At 46.5% G+C, this 20,830-nt stretch overlaps 1 protein-coding gene across 3 annotated transcripts in view; it reads left to right on the top strand.

Annotated features, from left to right (window-relative positions):
- The window catches only part of LOC119163850 (uncharacterized), a 111,554-nt gene that overhangs the window by 58,768 nt on the left and 31,956 nt on the right, over positions 1 to 20,830 (top strand). For all 3 annotated transcript variants that reach the window (XM_037415917.2, XM_075872179.1, XM_075872180.1), the window contains exons 17-23: positions 1,764 to 2,017; positions 5,658 to 5,779; positions 6,839 to 6,937; positions 9,765 to 9,887; positions 11,740 to 11,935; positions 18,125 to 18,320; positions 19,602 to 19,787. In XM_037415917.2, coding sequence (XP_037271814.2) covers positions 1,764 to 2,017; positions 5,658 to 5,779; positions 6,839 to 6,937; positions 9,765 to 9,887; positions 11,740 to 11,935; positions 18,125 to 18,320; positions 19,602 to 19,787 — 1,176 coding nt within the window. The remainder of the gene's footprint in view (positions 1 to 1,763; positions 2,018 to 5,657; positions 5,780 to 6,838; positions 6,938 to 9,764; positions 9,888 to 11,739; positions 11,936 to 18,124; positions 18,321 to 19,601; positions 19,788 to 20,830) is intronic.

The raw sequence follows: 20,830 nt of genomic DNA, 5'->3' as shown, positions 1-20,830 counted from the left end.
ATGACGAACGTACGTGCCACTGCAGCGTCTACTTGTCTGCTCTGGATTGTGTGTGTTTGGCCAGAGCTTTCTTTTCCATGTTGGTGGGCGTGCGGGTGAACAAGTAGTGCCATCTGGCGGGCATGATGTGTAACCAGGCAGGTTCCGGCAGCATCAGGCAAATATTCACGTCACACATATAAGCGCATTCGGTTGGGTTTCGATTTCGGTATTGTGCTTTTTTTTAGTAATTAAAAATTATTTCCTGATTTTTTGGGCATTTTAGCTATCGAACGCATGAGAAGAGTGTCTAAGGAACATAAAAGCACCATTATCCTGACATGGTCAAGAAATCCCGAAGTTGGCCTTTTGGGATACCGATTTTAACAATATAACGGTTACAACAATGAGAGGTTCTCGCACTGACAACTTCTGTATGTTTTTATGGTGAAATGAACCACTTACAGCAATGCCCACATGGCACATTATCAGTAATGACAATGAATCTCGGCTGTCCGTGCCGGAACGTAATGGAGCAGGAAATCCTTGAAAAGGAAAACGAAAAATTGAAGCTGCTGCAGCCCTGTTGACAACCCCAATGTCCCCAAGCGCCTGTTTGTATTTGCGGTATGCGTCACCGCTGTTGGGACTCCGGGTCCTGCCAGTCTCGTTTTCGGTAGCTGGCCCCGTCGCAGGATCCATCGTCCAACAATTCAGCGAGAAGAAGCGCCCGAACGAACAACAGAGATTTATTTACATGTGGAGAAGTGGTCAACTGACCCAAAGAGAGAAGAGTGAGTGTGATACAAAACGTCTTCGGCATTTTATAGCGCCACGTTGTTGACACTGGGCGCCTTGTCCGCATCGTCAGCCAATACGGTGTCCCCGGCACCTCGGCCACGAGGGAGGGGGAAACACCTCTCACAACACATGGAGTGGCACAACCTAACACGGAGTCCATATATGGTCACGGCGCCCTAAAATGTTACCAAACATGGTCACGAACGCACAGCAGAGTCCGGAGTTCTCCCGGTGAGAGGAGGAGCCTGAATGGGGAGGTGGGGGTGGACGACCTCGTCGGTCAAGAACCGGTTCTCCCCCAAACTCTACTTGCTTGGTTCCCTAGGGCCGGTCGTAACACCGCATAGCAGTGTGCCACCACGGCAAAGCTGACTTTTGAGATCCACTACAACGCAGGAATTACAGTGGGGTCTGTTAATGCACTCTCGGACATGCAGTTCGAGTGATATATTAAACCTGGAAAAGTTACGGCATCCAAAATGTTCGACGAAGGCTCCGTGTGGCTTGTGGTGGCTCTGTGAAATTTTTCTGAATTTTCAAGCATGTCTGAAAAATCAGTAGCTTTGTCATCCTTATCCCTGTCGATATGTAATATCCTATCCAATTTAGTTATCTCACAACAGCCTGGCATTTTTTTTGTTCAACCTGTTCTGAGTAACTATTGGCTATAATAATTTGCAGTAATTGTCACGATAGTGCGGATTTAACAAACTATTTAGCTCTTCGTGCCTAATAAAATAGGTTTCATATGCACTCATTGTAACAAAGTTGCTTCTTACATGAAAACAAGTTTGTTGTAACCGAAAATTTTTTATGAAGGTACATTCTTAACACTATATTTACTGCAAGACTGTTTTTAATTTACTTTGCTATAACGAATATTTCGTTATATTGAATTTTGAGTGTAGTGAGCCAGTCATGCCTTACAAGCTCTCAACGTATTTTTTATTTGTTCTTGTTTTTTCCCGCGTGTTCTCGTGCAGAAGTTGGAACTGTGCCTACTTCGGCCACCGAAAGACACCGCCATGTCTTTCGCGTCAGCACAACACCCCGTGGACATTGCTGTGCCTTACGCGAGCCCACTCCTGTGCTTCCGCGGCTACCGGCTCAACCCAAACTACCTGAAGCAGCCGGGTTGCTCGCTCGACAGTACTTCCTACGCGCACAAGATGCACAGCCGAACCCACCTGTGCCGCTACGAACTCAACGGAGAGTGCTACGACGAACGATGCGGAGGGTAGGCGCACATGCTTCGTTGCTGTTCCGCGAAGTGCTGTCGACCTTGTTGATTTGTCCGTCTCGGTGGTGCAGTGGTTATTGTGCCCAACTGCTGACCTGAGGGTCGCAGGTTGGATCCTGGCCCCTGTGGTCTCATTTTTGATGGAGATGAAATGCTAAATGCCCATGTACTGTGCGATGTCAGTGCACGTTAAAGAGCACCGGATGGTCTAAATTTTCCTGAGCCAATCCACTACAGTATCTCATAGTCATATCGGGGTTTGGGACACGAAACCCTAGCTGTTAATATTATTCAGTTGCCGGCCAATTTTTCAGACCTGGCGAGGACTGCAAAAAAGTCCGAAAAATTGAACAGTCCGAAAAATTTGTTTTTGTCAGAACTTTATTGCATCAGGCATGCTTAAAAAAGTCCATGATTCTGCCTTGCCTCATACTACGCTTGGAAGCAATTTGGTTCTCTCCGTAAATACTTGACAAAAGCGTCACCCCGGAGGCGATCTCCGCTGCCGACAGCTGCGGGCGATCATCGTCGTCACCATCCGAACCGCTCTCCGGCTGCTGCACAACCTGGCGAAAAATTTCTTCATCTGTGGGCTCCGCGCACAAAATTGTCATCGTCCGCATGAGCGAAGTCTTTAAATAGGGAGCTTTAGAATAGCGTTTGCAGGTGCTGCGGGCATTGCGGGTATAGAAAACGCATTATGAGTTATGGAATAGCATTTGCTCCCTCTAGGGAAAGGTGTAGGGACGTTCGCCCTGACCGCAAACTCAAATACATGGAAGCTACACAAGGCGTTGCTACACACAACACTTCGCAGGCCTCACGGGCCGCGAACGGCGACTGGCGTTAACACACATGCGCAGTGGCAGCGACCTCACCACAAGGACTCGCAATGCGCTATTCTAAAACTCCCTAATGTCATTGTGGCAGGCACATTCACTCCACTACTGCGCAGCTTCGCCTCCTCCTTGTACGGTGCGATGACGACAGTGCTGACCACTGCGGCTGACCCAAGACGAGAAAATGGTCCCGTGCCGTGTTTTCTAAAGCAGACGCGGCCTCTGAAACTTGAAATATGACGTTTGTTTTCCAATCTTGGAGGCAGGAAAGCTATTTTAAAATTAAGCCACTAAGCTTAGTCAAGCCGGCAGAAAATCCAACATGGCAGCGTCCATACAGGTTCGTGGCGCGGCTCCAAACAAGCGGTTTAGTCCGGAAAATCCAACTTTAGGGGGTGAATTTGTCTGAAAAATCGGTCGAAAAAATGCATTAGCTCTATGGGAACCCTTACGGTACACTTTTGAAGTCCAAAATATCCAACAAGTCCGAATTTTTGGAGTCCGAAAAATCGGTCGGCGACTACCAACTCTGTCGGGATGTCTGAAAATTTGAGGTTGTTTGAGGCCATTCAATGAGGGGTTCATCATTAGCATCGAAACGACATTGCAGGCAATTTTTTAATTTTCAGAGCCACGCTATTGTTGTCGGTACACAAGGATTGAAAACACAACTACCATCTGTCGCAGCTGCCGCACACAAAACTGCAGTCGCTGCAACGTGATAAGGATTTACGTGCTCCGAGAGCAGGCAATTAACGCAACGTTTTATTAAAGGCAATAAAGACGTAAAAAAGGCTAGAAGCATTTTTTGAGGTTCCTATCCGAAGAATCTGGTAGCTTGGCAAAGCTCTGACCCGCGCTTTCACGGCAGCTAGCTGCGTCGTCCTGTTTGTTCACGTGTCTCCAGGGAGACAGACACGAGTTGTTTCAACAGAAGTAAATTTTCGCTAGTTGTTTTAATGGCGCAAAATTTCAGTTGACGTCCGATTTCCCGGACCCTCTAGGGACCTAGAAAATGTCCAGAAAATCGGGCACTCCGGAAAAACGAATGCAAGCGAAAATACACATTTTAATATTAATTTTTTGCTGATGGAGAGGGTCGCAGCAGGAGTACAGTGTTCTCATTGCAATTCAGCAAATGTGTTGCTTAGGTGGCTTTAAGAAGAGCCGAAAGCACGAAAGAAAAGAAAAAAGTCCAGTGTAGCTGGGGCTACCACATTTGTAAGCACTTAGGATAAATAAAAAGTCGTTTATTTTAGTTTGCACCACATTTCACTTGCCCCCGATGATAGCTTCATGCTGTCACTGTACACCAATAAGTGTCAGTGCTCGCGTCAACTCTGAGCTTGTTGGCAGTGTAGGCGCTGCCTCTTCGATCTCGGTGTCAGAGTTAGCGGAATCCACTGTAATTCGATGAATGATTATTTTGTCGGTCAATTCCGCACACAACTTGAGGTCTTCGTTAGCGCGGTGAAGCCCTCAAAGGTTATGCCGGCTGAAATCAAAACTCCGTCAGCGTGCAGATCGTCGAAAGCAAGTCCGCGAGTGGATGTTCATCACACACGCTGTCCACTCTAGGCTTCGGCATCCAGTATGAAGCTCGAGGGGCAAGAACAGTGTCAGAGGGTCTGTTGCGGACCCACCTTTCACAAGTCTGCAAGCATGCCGACGGCAGACCATAGGTCAACAGCGGAGCTCTTTTTTTACTATCGGAGCACAGCACCGACAGTAAAACACGACAGCGGCCTAAGCGACGGCTGGCGACGAATTGGCGCGCGCTGGATTGCGACATTTTCGGTTTCATAGGGTACGGCAGTCGCGGTGGCCACAGCGCAGTGGGTTCAAGAATCCGAAAATAACCAATATGGCGACAATGATAGTGACTTTGATTCTGCACTTAGTGATGAAGAGTTCGCAAAGTCAAATGTCGAAAACTATCAACATCTGGAATTTTGGACTTTGTAACACATTGACTGTTTGGGGAACTTGAGGGTGCCACAGATGAGTCCGGGAAATCAGGTAAGTACGGAATTTCGGGCGTCCGAGAAATTGGACATCGACTGTTGCCCTTTGAGACTCGCGCCTTAGTTGGGAAAGCCTACCCTCGTGTGTTCAGCCACCCCCAGCCATTGTAAGACCACAATGATGATGTTTACAGTTGCGGGGAGCGGTCGTTGGGACCCCCCTCCCCCCCTCTTGTTTCTCGCGATGTTCTTTTTTTCTATTTTGGTGGAAGGGGGGGGGGGGGGCAGATAAATCAGCGCAATCCCCGCTTCTTCTGTGAAATACTCGTGGATTCAAAATCTTCGAACTTGGCACGTATGCAGTACTCATGAATTCAAATAAGACACTTTTTTTCAGTATAATGACAAGTACATGCAATTCCTCGAGATAACCATTGATGAATCTGGTCTCTAAAAATAATGTCGAAAAATAGCTCTGGTCTAGGTGTGCAAGGCGAAATTGTGTCAATATGGGCCAAACTGATGGTGAAAACAAAAGTATGTTCGTTACTCATCCTTGAATGGTCCCATTTCTATCCAAGAGTGCTGTACAGTACGCAAGATTTGAAACAATAATTTAGGGCTAAGTAGCAAACATACTTGACAGTCTGTCAGCCTATGGAAGTGTAGAAAACCATGCATTGCACCCTATTAGGCAGTGATGGTAGAAAATGTTGCAGAGACCCAGCGATTGTAGTTTTTTGTGGAGAATAAATGCTGTGGACTGCCACTTCTGCCGGTCGTGTAGACCGAGATGTGTGGCTGTGCCTCACCTACTGCGCTTTGCTTTTACAGGCAGCATAAGAAAGACTACATGTGCACTGCCGATGAAGTCCTTGCGGACTTGGCTCTGTACTCGCCAACACTTCTGGGTATCTTGCCATCTGACTCTCCTCAGCAGTGGAAACAGAAGGCCGGTGGGTATCCTCATGCTCTTGCTGCATCTTAATTAGTTTGAGTATTTAAGTTAGCTGCATTCTAATTAGTCAGACTGTTTAATTAAATTAGAGCACTACACTCAAACCTCGATACAGTGAACCTGGATACACCAAAATATCAGTTATAATAAAGTGAAAGAGTCTCGCTATAGATATAGTGATAAGAATAAGCCTTTATAACGAATCTTCAGATATAACAAACTTATTTTTGTGTAAGATGCAACTTGGTTATAATGAGGTTTGGGTGTATAGCATTAAGCAGTAGTAATTTCACGAGATGCTATTCTGATGCCTCAAAGGAAGAAAATCCCAGAACATCGGTGATAGCGCTCGTAAAAGTCGATGAATGTCATTCGAGCGCAAACGATTTCCACTGTTAGTTATGCGCAATTGCGAGAGACACGCACATCTTGGATGCGATGCGAAACAGTCATTCGGAATGACTAAGTTTGTCGCGTTTGTACGCGTGTAGAGCCATGGGGCGCTACTGTGAATGGAGACTTTAAAAGAATGCGGGACAAGGTGCTTTCTCTTTTCTTCTTCGAAAGTTTTTGTTCTTAGTAGCGCTTGACCACCATGAAAAACGCATTCCACTGCGAGTTAACCCTGCATTTGTTAGTCTGCCATGGCGGTGCAGTTCGCTGGCGACCCAAAGGTCATGGTTTTGATTTTGGTCCCGGCGGTCTCGTTTCAGTGAAGGCAAAAGGCTAGTCTCTCACTCTGTGGTGTTAGTGCTCGTTGAAGGGCACCAGATGATCATGACTTCCAGAGCCTTCCGCTGCGGTGCGCCTTCCAATCTTATTGTGGTTTTGGCATGTAAGATTTCAGGCATTATTATGACTGGTATTGCTATTACTACATTTGGTAGGGCCACGCAATCAATGTATGGAAAATCTTCAGGCCGTCCCCTTTTTGTCTGCCGTTGCTCAACACAACAACAGGCGATGTTGGTGCTACCTGGGAAGTTTTTAATATTGCACCGTAAGAGAAAAAAAAAAGAAATGTGACGAACTGATGCTTGCAATGTGCTGCACGCAGAGATCTACGTGGCCAACATGAAGCGGAAACACAAGGGCCTGGACACCCAAGCCCTGTGCTTACTCATTGTCACCGAGGTGAACCGAAGTCTCAACAAAGGTGGGTCTTTCACTTGTCGCTCGATATTCATTGTGCGATGCATAGTGTGGTTTGTGGACAAGCGCACAATCGGGGGGTCTTGAAGTAACAACTGTCGGAGGGGCTTCTTAATAAGACAAAAAATGGTTACTGCAATTGTCATGAACATTGGCATTCTGATATACAGTCGAGCCCACATATAACAACCCCACCTAAAACGAACTTTCACTTAAAACGAACAATATCCGCGTGACCGTGAAAATATACATTGGTTCAATGGCACAAAATTGCACTTACAACGAACGTCTCCGAGTGCCGCTGATTGGTTACAGCGAACGGAGTCAGCGGTCTGCCGACTTCCCAGGAAATCAATTTCGACCACCGATCAGGCATCGGCGAGGTGCCTATACATTTTTATTGTTAAACACCGACCCTACCTCCGCGCCCCTCTAGTTACCGCTCTCCCCGACCGCTTTTGTTACGCAGCACCCCTCCATCCTTTGTCCCCCCACTACTCTGAGCACCCCGCATCGCCAGACGAAACCCGTGTTTTCCCACTGCCACCGATCTTTCGAAGACTGGTCGGCCATCTACCCCGTTTTTGATCGCTGGTACTGTCGTTGACGTCGCCAGCCTGGAGTGACCAGACCATTTGCCAACATCGTCGACCACTGCCTGTATGCAATAGTCTGTGTCTAGTGCACGCGCGTACGCTGCCCCACCGACTCTGATAATTTGCGATTCTTTTTGTGTTTAGGACTTGTTCTCGCTCACTTCGCACTCGGCTCTGGAGCCGTCCACGTGAGTGCGGAAACGCGAAAACGGCTTTTAATTTGCGCGGAACGAATCGCGAAATATCAAAGTTCGTGAGGCCACGCAAACCCGCCGGCGCAACAAAACGATTTTCTGACCACGGCCGCCAATTCTTCGAACACCGCCGCGCGTACCGATTCAGGCGGCCATTTCTATGTTTTCTACGTGCGAGTTTCGTGGACCTTTCAAGCAAGCTACCCAACCTGCCTCCTTCCCATGTGTTTTGGTTTTCAAGGTCGCCCTCCCGCCGCATCCTCCCCTCTCTTTATCGCAACTCCTTGCCCTTCTCTCGCAAGTCTGCTCTCCTCTCTTGATCACAACCCCTTTGTCTGTCTACACCGCTCCCCGACGACCGCCACCCTGGCTCAAAATAGTTTCGTTTCTGACTGGAAACGGGCCCAGAGCTGTTCCACGCGTTTTGGCATGTGTGTCGCGTGTGCGCGTCTTGCTCGCTCTTGCTGTGCGTGTGTGGTCATGATGGCCGACGTGAGGACTAGCACACTTTTACCTGCCGCTCAACAAAACGTCGGAAGTGTGACCGCTTGGCTTGAGCGTAATCCGCGCGTTAGGTGCCGCGTTGCGAAGCTCTTGCTTATAGCTGTTGACCACTTGGCATCCAACTTGCCGTTTCTGGCGTCCCGGTATTCAGCTATGGAGATGGTGAATATTTCGTGGGTAGCTATGACGACTACATGCGCGCGAAACTATTTTCGCGAGGCCGACTTCGTCGACGTCGGGCCCGACGCCGAGCCTGAAGCTTCTGAACTGCGGCGGCCATTTGTGGCAGCGCATCGTCGACTCCAACCTTCGGGTTCGTTATAAGCGGGCTTGACTGTACTATACAATTTCTGGATGAAAAGCAACAATAAGTAGGACTAAAAAAGAAAACACGATAATAACTCACAACTTTAAAAGAAAATCGATAACATGTTTTATAGGTTGGACGATTTCTTTCACTTTGAGTGTGCCCCGCCGCGGTGGTCTACCAGCTGAGGTACTCTACTGTTGACCAGCCGCAGGTCGGGGGATCGAATCCTGGCTGCGGCGGCCGCATTTTTGGTGGAGGTGAAAATGCTGTAGGCCCATGTGCTCAGATTTAGGTGCACATTAAAGAACACCAGGTGATCGAAATCTCCGAAGCCCTCCACTACAGCATCTCTTGTGGCCTACGGCGTCTCTCTTGACCATAAGGAAGAATTTATGTGACTGTAATATTTTCATTTAACATTGAAGTAGGGCTTTGTGGCAGTGCATTTAAATTTTTTTTTTCTAAAAAGGTGTACTCAGGGTATTGCACTCTTCCACTGCAGTGAAGCCACATTTACATGCGGTTGCATGCGGTCTAATGGACCCTTATTCGTTCATTTTGAATACTTTGATGTTTTCTGTAATATAAATTCGAATTGAAGTAAATTATATGTTAATACACTAAAACCTTGGTATAATGAACACAAATATAATGAAATATCAATTATAATGTAGTAAATGAAAAATTGGAATAGATACTGTGTTAGGAATACACCTTTTTAACGAATTTTTGGATATACAGTAGACTCCTATTAAACAATACTCTCTTAAATGAAATTGCTGATACTCTCTTAAATGAAATTGCTGCTTAAATGGAATAACTGCTTCTAATATGTTTGGTTTCATACTTGATTATTGTACCCCTGTTTACCTCTCAATAAATGAAACTCCTCTTAATAAAGGAAACACATTTTCCTGGTCTCCTCAGGTTTCACTTAAAAGGAGTCTACTGTAATGAACTTATTCTCTTGTAAGATGCAACTTTGTTATAATTACGTTTGAGTGTATTTGTTTGAATATTTGAAGTGCTCAAACATTTGCACAGGCGTAGCTTTAATCTTTGTGCCCTAAAGTACTTGGGAAGTTGGCAGTTGAATTGATTATTGGTACTATGCATTGCTTATGTTTTATGTTTTATGTGCCTGTATTTGTTACTGTGTAGTAATTGCTACTGATGACTTGAAAAACATTTTTTTTTTCTTTTCTTTTTTTTTCTAATGTCTTTCAGTTGCGCCGCATTACACGGCCCTCCAGAGACGAGGTTGTGTCTTCCAGCCTTCGCCAGAACCGTCCGTAGCACTGAAGTCACTGGGCGCTGCGGACAAGCCAGCTCAGTTAACCACCCAAAAAGGTAAATGTCTTTTTTTTTTTTCATTGTTGGTGATCGTGGTTAGATATGTGCACTGTTGGACAATTTGGCTAAGATAAATTTTTGGGCATTCTCAGTGGTATTTGATGTTTCAGGTGCCATTGTACTTCTTTAGGGCACATGAATGGGCCACGAAGATATCGGAATTAGAATGAGATTGGTTGGTAACTGTCCCTTCAAGGTCGTCTTTTCCTTTGGTGCCTAGTTGGCAGTGATTCGCCGGAAGTCTGAGGTGTTCCACACACCAAGCAGGACAACAAATGTTGTACAGGCCATGCAAAATATAGTGCTGCGCGCAACTTGTGGCACTTTTTTTTTTTACCCTTGTTAGTTGTATTAGGCTCTTGAGTGCACCAACCAGCTCAGTTTGCCAGGTATTTTGTAACGTATGTGTTGCCTTTGTTCAGTTTATTCTTTGCACGCATACTGTGGCACTCGCATGCTTACTTCACGTGTTGTTCGAGTGGCTAATTTAGTTCATTTTCGTGCAGTTGTCGTTCTACGATGCGATTTCTGCTCCACGCTGCTTGCTTTGTTTGTGCAAAATGGGTTGCTAAGAACCTGGAAACCAGAATGTTGGTCTCATTTCTTGTTATCACGTTGTAGTTACCCATAGCAAAATTCTCAATGTGCCAGGTCAAATAGCACGAAATAAAGTGGTTGTCAAACCTAAGCAGCATTTCGGTTAATGTACAAATGTTGTGTTTCTCTTAGTGCATTACATTTGACACTTGCGTGGCGGCGTTTGCATCTGGCACTTTCACCTGTGTTCGTACAATGGACTTGATCGTGGAAGAATCATTCACGTAACGTGTAACATGATCCAGATTGCTTTGTGAGCGTTCACATGTCAATGGAAAATGCGGAAGCCTAGGGAAGATTGTAGTATTTCTAGTGTAAGGTGTAAACTGTTATTTAGGTCTCCATCGTTTCATGAACTGATTTTCGGAAATCAAAGGAACGTTGCGGGAACAGTTGACATGCAGTCAAATGTTACACAATCACGGTTTGGTCTGCCGTGTGCATATGGCTTTATTCGTTCCTCCAAAAGAAGTTCGATATGCTTGTGCTGACTCTTGATAATATCTTGGGTTTTAAGTCCGAAAACCATGATGTGATTGTGAGGGACGTCATAGTGGAGAGCTCCATAATTTTCAACCATCCGGCATCGCACAGTACATGAGCCTACACTATTTTGCCAGCATCGAAATGTGATTGCTGCGGCCAGGGTCCAAAGCGCGGCCTTCGAGATGGCAGCCGAGCGCCGTGACCACTACACCACCGCCGCAGGCTACGCTGACTTTTGTGCATCCGTTAACCAGGTTGCCCCAGCCTCAACTTTAGCAAGTAATGAAAGAGCTTGGGGCGGAAACAGTCTTGCTCTTCACCTCTTTCACAGTGCAGCAAGCTAATGTTTACATGTACCAGTTGTGACGGAAACCGAGTTGAGTAATTAACCGACAGCCGAACGGTCGAAATAGTGACGTGCAGTGCTTGTGTTTTTGAGCATGCCAAAATGAATGTGGTAAACACAAGCCTGGTTTTGAGTGGCACGGCCTAGCAGAAAGCAGCACATCCTAAATCTAGCATTCTAGGTGATAGTTGCGATTTTGATACTTTGATTGTTAGTCGTGTGTGCCAAGGTTCTCCTGTCGTAGTGTGCCACTTGATGCGACCTCGCGTGTTTCACTCTACCCCGCGTGCCGCGTCGACTGAATGCACTTTGGTGCATTGCACCGTTTGTGTAGGTGAGGCGCACTAGATGCGTTATGCAAGGCGCGACTTGTTCCATTCGTGCGAAGTGCTCTCTTAGACTTGGTACACTCTGGCGCAGATTGGAAGTGCCTGCTGCAGCAGCAGATCACGGAGGCCGACGACCCTGAACTTCTTGACTTGGAGCAGGATTTCCGGTACTTCGACTCATCGCATCTCGGCACGGCTGCTTTGGAACAACTCGTCATCGAGCAGCCCCACAACGTCGAGCTCTGGTTGCGACTGGCCTATCGACACCTATACGGCAAGCACAACAGGTAACTACGATGCTAGTAAGGGGCACATAGTAAGGAAAGTCAAGTTGGTTGGTATGTTCGAGCTGTTGTACTGTGATATCAATCTTGTGGCAAAGAGTTTTTTAAAATTAACCAGAGGGGTCTTTGACACTGCGAATATTCAGCCATCATAGGAATGACGGGTAGGACAAACATTTGCCCAGTCTTCACGCTTGCGGGCTTCAAACCCACTTGCGGCTTCGTTTATTGTTGCGTTTTAATTTTGTTTGGAACGTAAGCACGGTTCACTGTGAACTTCGTGACCCGATTTAAATTGGTGGGCCTAAACAGTTCAAGGTGGCTAAGTGCAACTGCTGAACATTTGCTGATTTTCTTTTCACGTGACAAAGCAGCTCCAAGCTATGCAAACCCAAACGTGGTCGAAACTACAAAGATTAGATAAGTTTGTGTACAACCCATCGTCCCCACGCTGGCGGCAGCGTCGTGCATTGCAGCTCTCATAGACACTAGCACTTGCATGAGAATTCTATTTTCTGTATTAAGGGGGGATGCGGGTTTTAGAATGGTGAAAAATGGCCAAAAAGGCGATTTTGAGAAAATGCGATATTTAAAATTTTTAGACCTATAAGCACGTGTCCTTACATTGTGAACGCTGAATTCGATCAGTAAATGGATTAAAATTGATTATGAAGTCGCCACGGGACCCACAAAACAACCCATGGCAAATCAAATTTGTTCAAACTTCCCGCGCGCGCCACCGGCGAGGCAGTCGGCCGATCGTCGCCATCTTGGGCTTGTTTTGAAGCTGATTCCTTTGTGCGCATTTTGCCACCCTTCAAAATGGCGTCGCTTAAACAGAACGGCTGCCCTCGCCCCTTTTCCGGAGCCCCCTTCAGGGCCGCTGATTGGCCGGAGCGCACACGCACCAGGCGAGCACCCTGTTCCTCGCTTCCCATTGGCTGATGCAACCAAAGTTGCCTGTACTTTTTTTTTTGTATATTGTTCGCGGCCGCCGGTTCCCGTTCGCACACGTTGTTCGTCTGCTTCCCGCACATGCCTGCTTGTGCTACGCGACCGACGCACCGACTTCTCATCTTTTGCTGGCATGATTGGAAACACTCGTCGAAAGAAGAAGATGCGCCAAGCGTACGGTAAAAAACAGAGGCGCCCGTGGAACGCCCGCCAAAAGAAAGCAGCCGACAACGTGCAGCCGATTTCGCCCGATGCCGCCGAAGCGGCGCATTCCGACTACGGCGCGCAGCCGCGGCCGCTTGTGTCCGAAGCGGTGCACTCTCCTGTGCCTTGCAGCAGCACCTCATCGGATTGTGTCGTCGTTGTATCGTCATCTTGCACTTCCAGCAGCATCCTAGACCGCATTGACGTGGCGTTTTATTCGGCGGAAGAGTTTGCTGAGTGCACGAGAAATGCAGCAGGCTTGAAGGCATCACTCGCATCGCAGTGCGCGACGAAACGTAAGTTCGAGTTACTAGATATTGATCTGGAGGATGGTGGCAAAGAAAACGGGACAGAATTTGTTATTGTTGATCTGGCGGTGATACGCTCGTTATTTGGACTTGTCGCGTGCCCAGAATGCGGTGAAAGAAGCGTCACTATTTCAAAGGCCAAGAAAGAGTACGGGCTGTGTTCGAAGCTCATAGTCACGTGCAGCAGTTGTGACTTTCACGAAGAGCGTTTTTCGTCCCCACGTATAGCCGGCGAGACCGACGCCAAAATAAGGCCGTTTGAAGTTAATATGCGTGCCATGAAGGCCATCAACAGTATCAGCAAGGGGGCAACGGCTCTGTCGGACTTCTTCACCGGGATGAATATTTCGCAACGACGGCTTCACCACAAGAGTTACCAAAGCCACATGAATATAATGAAAGAAGCCTGCTGTGCGTCTGCTGCCGAATGCGAAGCGGCGAGCGTTGCTCGCGTCAAGGAGCTCTATGCGGAGTTCGGCAACGCGCCCGGAAACGTCGACGTGATTTATGACGGCACCTGGCATTTTGCGTGGACATAGCTCGCATGTATGTGTTGGCTGCATTGTTGAGATGTATAGTGGCCTCATGATAGACCATATCGTGCTATCAAACTTTTGCCTGGCTTGCACCACAGGACCCAAGAAAGGAGGAGCAGGACAATCTGCCTGGCTCAGCATGCCCCTCTGTGCCAGAAGAATGTTGATTGTAATGCTGGCCAAAAAGATGGAAGTGGAGGCAGCACTATGCTTGTTTGAGCGGTCACTTGAAAAGCACAAGCTTCGTTATACGGCAATGCTGTCGGACAATGACAGCAGGACATTCCATGCACTCACAGAAAAAGAGGTCAATGGCTTCATAAAGGTGGCCAAAAAGGACTGCATAAATCATGTACACAAGCGTATGGGAGCTGCCTTACGTACCCTTGTAGAGAAAAAAAAAAAGCTCAAGGTGGCTCACTTGGTGGAAAGGGCAGGCTTACGCAACAAAAGATAAAGAAGATCACCTCATTACTATGGCTACACATTGAGAAGCCACAGGAACGATGTTCCAAATATGCAGAAGGCTGTTCTAGCAACTTTGAATCACATGTCTTCAACTGACGAGGCACCAAAGCATGACCTTTGCCCTGAAGGCCCTGAATCCTGGTGCGAACTTCAAGAGCTCTTGCGAAAGATGAGAAGCCGCCACCACACAAGGACAGCCTGCCTGATTTCGTAACTGAGGCATTGGAGCCTGTGTTTAGGCGGCTGAGCAACAATGCCCTCTTGGAAAGGTGCAGCGATGGGATCACCCAGAACCCAAGTGAGAGCCTGCACGCTATGATTTGGCAGCAGGCCCCCAAAACTCAGCATGCATCCTTGCGGAGCATTGAAAGGGCAGTTGCCGAAGCCATCAGCCGCTTCAACCAAGGCGCAACCAAGAGCAACATGGAAATTGCCGAGAAGCAGGGCTACAGCGCTGGCAATAACTTGGTGCGTCGCAGCCTTGAGAAGGACAAGGGCAGGCGGCAAAAATCGCGAAGAGAGCATCTCGACATCAGTTCAATAAAGGAAAGACTTTCAAAGCGTCACAAGCCAGCGGGGGACTCTGCTTACAGCCCTGGTCTGCTGTAAACAGTCATGATGGCAAATAGTAAGAATTTTTGCAAAAATAAATATTCTTGGTTTTAGACCTAAACATTGTATAAATCTATTGTCTATTGAAGGACAACATTATAACATGATTTTTTTGTGTTCCTTTCACTTGCAAGGCACTGGAACGACCACAAAGTAAAAAGATAATAATTCTCATGCTGAGTCAATGACTATTTTATTGTTCTAGAACAAGCTGCGAGCAGTATTCTGGGTGGGTACAGTGAAATTTAGCATGGCCATTCATCCTATAATATAGAGCTACAGAATGATGTCATTAATATCGCTGTAGCTTCACTTTAGCAAAAGTTAAAGTTGCTATAAACTTCAAACACGTTTTTCTCAGTTCGATGTTTTTGTACATTGCACTCGGCCTTACTATGTTAAACTTGAGTGAATGCGACAAAGTTGGTATCATTTTATTCGTCTTGACATGATTTAGGGGGTGATGCTATTTCTATTTCTCTAGCATCACTTGAAAAATTATCATTGGAGATTTTAGTGAGAGAAATTTATTATGATATTGTGACCATAAGTGTTTGTCCGTTTTCTTGCTCATAAAATGCCTTCGAATGGATAAAAATAGCATCACCCCTACAGCAAGTCTCCAGCATTGGGATTATGCATTCACTTTTTGGATTTAGCAAGAATAAATTGCCAAGAAGTCCCGTAAGAAGTACGCAAATAATTAAGATTCAGACCTTCATATTTTCTACACCACTTGAAATATTAAGAAACAAATTAGAGATTTGAAATCAGCATGAAAAACTAGCGTAGGTAGTGATGTTTGGTTAAGATTGAGCCAAAAATTAAAAAAAAATTTTAGAACCCACGTTCCCCCTTAAAGAAAACTCACTCGGGGGGGGGGGGGGGGGTCACAAAAAATGCAGAAAAATGCCACATCAGTATGCTAATGTTCTGGTGTACATTTTTCTTATTCTTTCTCACTCCATGGGTGCAGCAACATAATAGGCTGCTCTGAAAGACCGCCAACTATATTTTCAGGCACCACTGATCTTACAGGCACTTGTAGTTGTACGGTCCATGCACGCATGAGCCTCCAAATTTTTATGAGTCATCTCGGGGGTTATTTATGACAAAAGATGCGCAGTGCCGACAGTCAGCCAAAGCAGCGGGGCGGCGAACGTGCCCGAGCTAGGGCTCTTTGTGCCCTTCGAGCGATTGCCGTGTCTTCCATTGATGCGCGGCCATCACCTGTTTGTATCTGCCGGCCAGTGTACCATTGTATTGAACATTGCAGAGTAAAAAATCCATTCGCAACAACCGTGCGCATATCAGGCGAATTTGCTTTGGCTGGAATGACAACATAATAGGCTTGTGCTAATAGTGAATTTTAGGTTCAAAGTTACCGTAATTGCTCGAATCTAACGCGCCCCTTTTCTCCGATTAAGCGAGTTCATAAATCGCATGCGCGTTATAATCGAGTACGAAAAAAAAAATATGAATACGGTCAATCTATTGCCATCGGCGTTTCCAAAATGGCCGCCCCCTACGTGTGTCGGCATGGCGCGTCAGCCATTTCTGCCTATGTGTTTCCCATGTGCGGCACTTCGTACGTGTGCTGAGGAGTTCGTCATCTTGTAGTACATTAGCATCGACGGCGTGGAAGGGCCGACTCCAAAAACTCGAGTGCACCACGATGCCGCTTTTAAAAGAAAAGTCATCGCATGTGCAGAAACGGACGGAAATCGGGCCGCATCGCGGTCGTTCGGAGTTCCCGAAACGTGCGAGCGGGACCGGCGGAAACAAAAGCAGAAGATTGTTGACAGCAAAGCTTCACGCAAAGGCTTCAGTGTACCACAGCAGGGTCGGTTTCCGCAAACTAAAGAGCTGCTCAGCGAGTATGTACTTGAGCAGCGAGCGGCACAGCGGCCCGTGGTGACAGAACTGCTCCAAGTGCGGGCTATGCAATTAGCCTTAGAAAAATGTCTAATGCGGAGCCAGTTTAAAGCGAGCGGGTGCTGGATAACTAACTTAATGAAGAGGAAAGGCTTTTCCCTCTGAAGGGGAACGGGCACATGCGAAAAGTTTTGCGGAGGAGTACGATGAAAAGCTTCACAGTTTTCAGAGGTTCGTCCTAAACTTGCGGCACAACAACGGCTACCTGCTTGGGCAAATCGGGAATGCCGATCAGATGCCTTTTTACTTCGACATGCCTGGCACCACAACCGTCGAGAAGAACGGGGCGAAGCAAGTTCCCGTGCTGACATCGGTCCACGGTAAAACTAGTGACGGCAATGCTCTGTTACACGTCAGATGGGCACAAGCTTCGCCCGTACCTCATATTTAAATGGAAGACGCTCCCGAAAGTAGTCGTTTTTTCGAGTGGTGTGATCGTGTTGGCCAGCGAGAAAAATGGATGCGCGTTGCAATCGTTGTCTTACTTTTTTTTTTTTTTTTAGACGTGGAAATCGGGTGCGCGTTACAATCGAATGCGCGCTAGAATCGAGTAAATACGGTAATTCGATTTGAATAGTGATTTCGGCTGAATAATTTATAATCGATAGTACATATCGTACTTGCTCGCACAATAGGCGCACAGGCATAATAGGTAATAACACTTGGTTAGGTGCTTTCACGACTTAGCACTCTTTCAATGCAGTTACCTTTACAAAGATTACTGTTGTGTTTTGGAGGTTGGCTGAGATGCTAAACGCGTTAGAGCCAGACACATGAGATGCGATTGCACTTGTCAGCGTCACAAAACCAATTGCTTTATTCAAAGACGTCCCAGTTCCCGACACGGGCAGTGCCACTGGACAGGTGGCACCACAACAGTTACTTGTGGACTAATATACATACACCTATCTATTCATTCGTTTCAAATGCTTCAAAATTTTTAATAATTTAAATTTCATTCAATGGGAATTCAAATGCTGTATTGTTCATTCAAAAATTCGCCCAAGCATACAAAATAATTCATATCACCCTGAAAATCATGCAATTAAGGCCCGTATCACTAGGATTCTACTGCATTTGCAAGCTTGTCATACCAACTTGGCCCAGCATTGGCTTGTCATGTGTTTCTGACTACTTGTGTTTCTGTTGCACTCACGAGGTGTTTGTCGTTTCAGTGACGAGGGTGACCCTGAAGCCAGGCTAGACCAAGCACTGAATGTGTTCTCGCAAGCGCTGGAAAATAACCGGTCAAGCCCGGAGGTGTGGCGTCTTTACCTGGGGTGGTACGCAGCGCACCCGACCTGCTCCGATCTGGAGTACCTGTGCCACAAGGCGCTGGACTACTGCAGCCACAACTCCGTCTGGTGGAAGGTGAGCATTCGGAATAGCGCGAAGTCTCACCGTACAGCTGTGCATTTGGTTTTCAGAGGTTGGAAAGCTGAATTGCAGGATTAAAAAAAAAAAAAAAAAGGCCTACTGTAAGATTTCAAAAAGGCTCGACTACCGATCGGCACCATGAAAAAAAGCGTTGCAGGGCCCCCAGAACATGCTCTCGCTAGCCCATCATATGAACTAATGCACTCCCCTAACCCGGCATGATCCCACAGCCAAAAGCATAGACTTACGCGTATCAAGTTCGCCTAATTTGAGATGGGTAAGCCACATGTGTTTGACACCACCGTGGAGCATACCGCGTACAAGAAATGTAAGCATGAGCTAAACCGTGCATGGAAACATTTCCATGCCATAGACGCAGCCCTGCTATCTCGAAAAGCGACTTCGTCTGATCCAAGATAGTATAGACCTCGTGTGGCCCACACTTCCAAGCCGCATGATGCCGGCTCTCGGCATAAAACTCCGTATACGATGACTTCGCCATTTGACCATCTTCGCGTAGTAGATGGTCTGGTTTTTACAGTGGAGCTGTTACGCTATAATTTGGATGTGAGAGAGGATAACACACGCAGAGAGAAAGAAAGAGAGGAATTCTTGGCAGGAAAGGTCCTTTGGCGAGGTGTCATTTCCGCCTGCCAACCCATGGTTTGAGGGCGAGCGTATCAACTACTCGGCCATCCAGGCACACTAGCAGAATATGGTATAGCCTGTTATAGTTTAGTGTTTAAATAAGATTGGAACGATAAATGGGAGCAAAGATAAAATGTGAGGGTTGAGAGAGAAGAGAGTGAAGTATCGAATAAAAAGATGAAGATAGATAGAGATGAAACAACGGCGAAAGAAAAAGAAGCACAGAAAGAGAGAGTCAAAAAAAGAGGAAGAGGGAAATAAAGAGAAGGATAGAAAGGAGCAAGAAAATGAAAAACAAATAGAATGAAACAGAGAGAACAAAAAGCAGAAAACGGGGAGAAAGAAAGAGAGAGGGAGAGAAAAAATATACACTTAAACTTCATCTTTCTCAAAAATAAGTTAGTTATGTCCGAAACTTTGTTATAAAGGTATTTTTCTAGCACTGTATCTATTGCAAGACTATTCTTCATTTACTTCAATATAACCGATATTTCATTGTAACTTGGTTCGCTATATAAAGGTCTGAGTGTGTAATGTGAAGCTCCACGCCTCCTTCGGGTTTCGCGTCCCTACTGCGAAGCTGACCTTTTAACTTCTTTTTCTCCCTGGCATTTTGTCGCGACACAGTGCGTGACGCTGGTGGACAGCCTTCCCTCCAAGTGCCAGCTGTGCCAGCAGCAGCTGTACAATTTGACCCAGGGCGTGTCGGATGGCAGGCAGCCGGACTCGCAGTGCGTGCTCGAGGTGGTGCTGTACTGGGTGCAGCTGTGCGCCGTCGCCGGCAACATGCCGCTCGCCTACCTCATCCTCAAGGTGAGCGGTTGCTCAACCCTTTTTCGGCGTGAACTAAACATTGTGTGTTGGAACAGTCAAGTCAATCAAATTTTCATGCTTCCATCATTTTTTTTTTTTTTCATATTTTAGTTCAGAGTCTCTTCAAGTACAGCAGAATCTTGATAGATGTCAGTCACTTAAAGCAGTAGTTCTCAAATGGGGTCTGCGAAGCCATTTCCATGATCCGCGATACCCTCATCCGCATTTTCCTTTAAACGTGACTGGGCCACGTATTGATGCACCGTCCAAAATGAAGTGATATGGCACGTTTGTTTGATGCTTTTGGTAGCAATAAAAGGCACCTGTGTCACACTCCAGTTGTGCTAATTTACCTATGTACCCCCTCTCCCTCCCTTCCGCTGCAAGGGGTCCCCCATTACTTCCACCAGTTCTTAAGCGGTCCCCGCCACGTCCGTGGCTGAGAACCGCTGACTTAAAGAATAATGTTGCTTTAAGAGAGTGGTGGTAGAAAATTCGGGCACCTCAGTTTCTTGCTCTGAATCTGTGGCTACTGACTCGTAAACAGCAGCAATGAAACTGATTTGTTTCAGTGCAACATGAATGCTTAATTAAATGCTCCTACCTTACCACGGGAAGCAGTTTCAATTTCGAAAAGCACTCCAGGGCGGGGGCTTCATGACGTACTGTATTTTCGCGTAATTCTTAAACCTTCTCTCCCCCCCCCCCCCCTACCCCAAAACATGGCCCAACAAGAATAAGATTTTTTTTAGGCTAATAATTATTGCACTCCCGAAAATTGCAGCTGTAATGTCGCCTTGTTCTTCCAACCACTGACGATGATAGCAAATGACTTCGTTATACAGCTTAATCTGCTTATACCGAACCTCCATATAACGAATTTCTCGATATAACGAAGTTTTCTATTTCCCGCCGTTGCTCTATACAAGCACATGTATTTTCGACCTCTATGTAACAAAGTAATAGCGCAAGACAACCTTGATATAACGAATTTTCCCCACAGACAATCCAGGAATTTTTCTCCGCATTTTGGCATTTTGGTA

Source organism: Rhipicephalus microplus, chromosome 8 (assembly GCF_043290135.1).
Source record: "Rhipicephalus microplus isolate Deutch F79 chromosome 8, USDA_Rmic, whole genome shotgun sequence".
Classification (NCBI taxonomy): Eukaryota; Metazoa; Arthropoda; class Arachnida; order Ixodida; family Ixodidae; genus Rhipicephalus; species Rhipicephalus microplus.
Note: the sequence above shows the minus strand (reverse complement) of the source record. Positions and strands in the feature narration are given on the sequence as shown.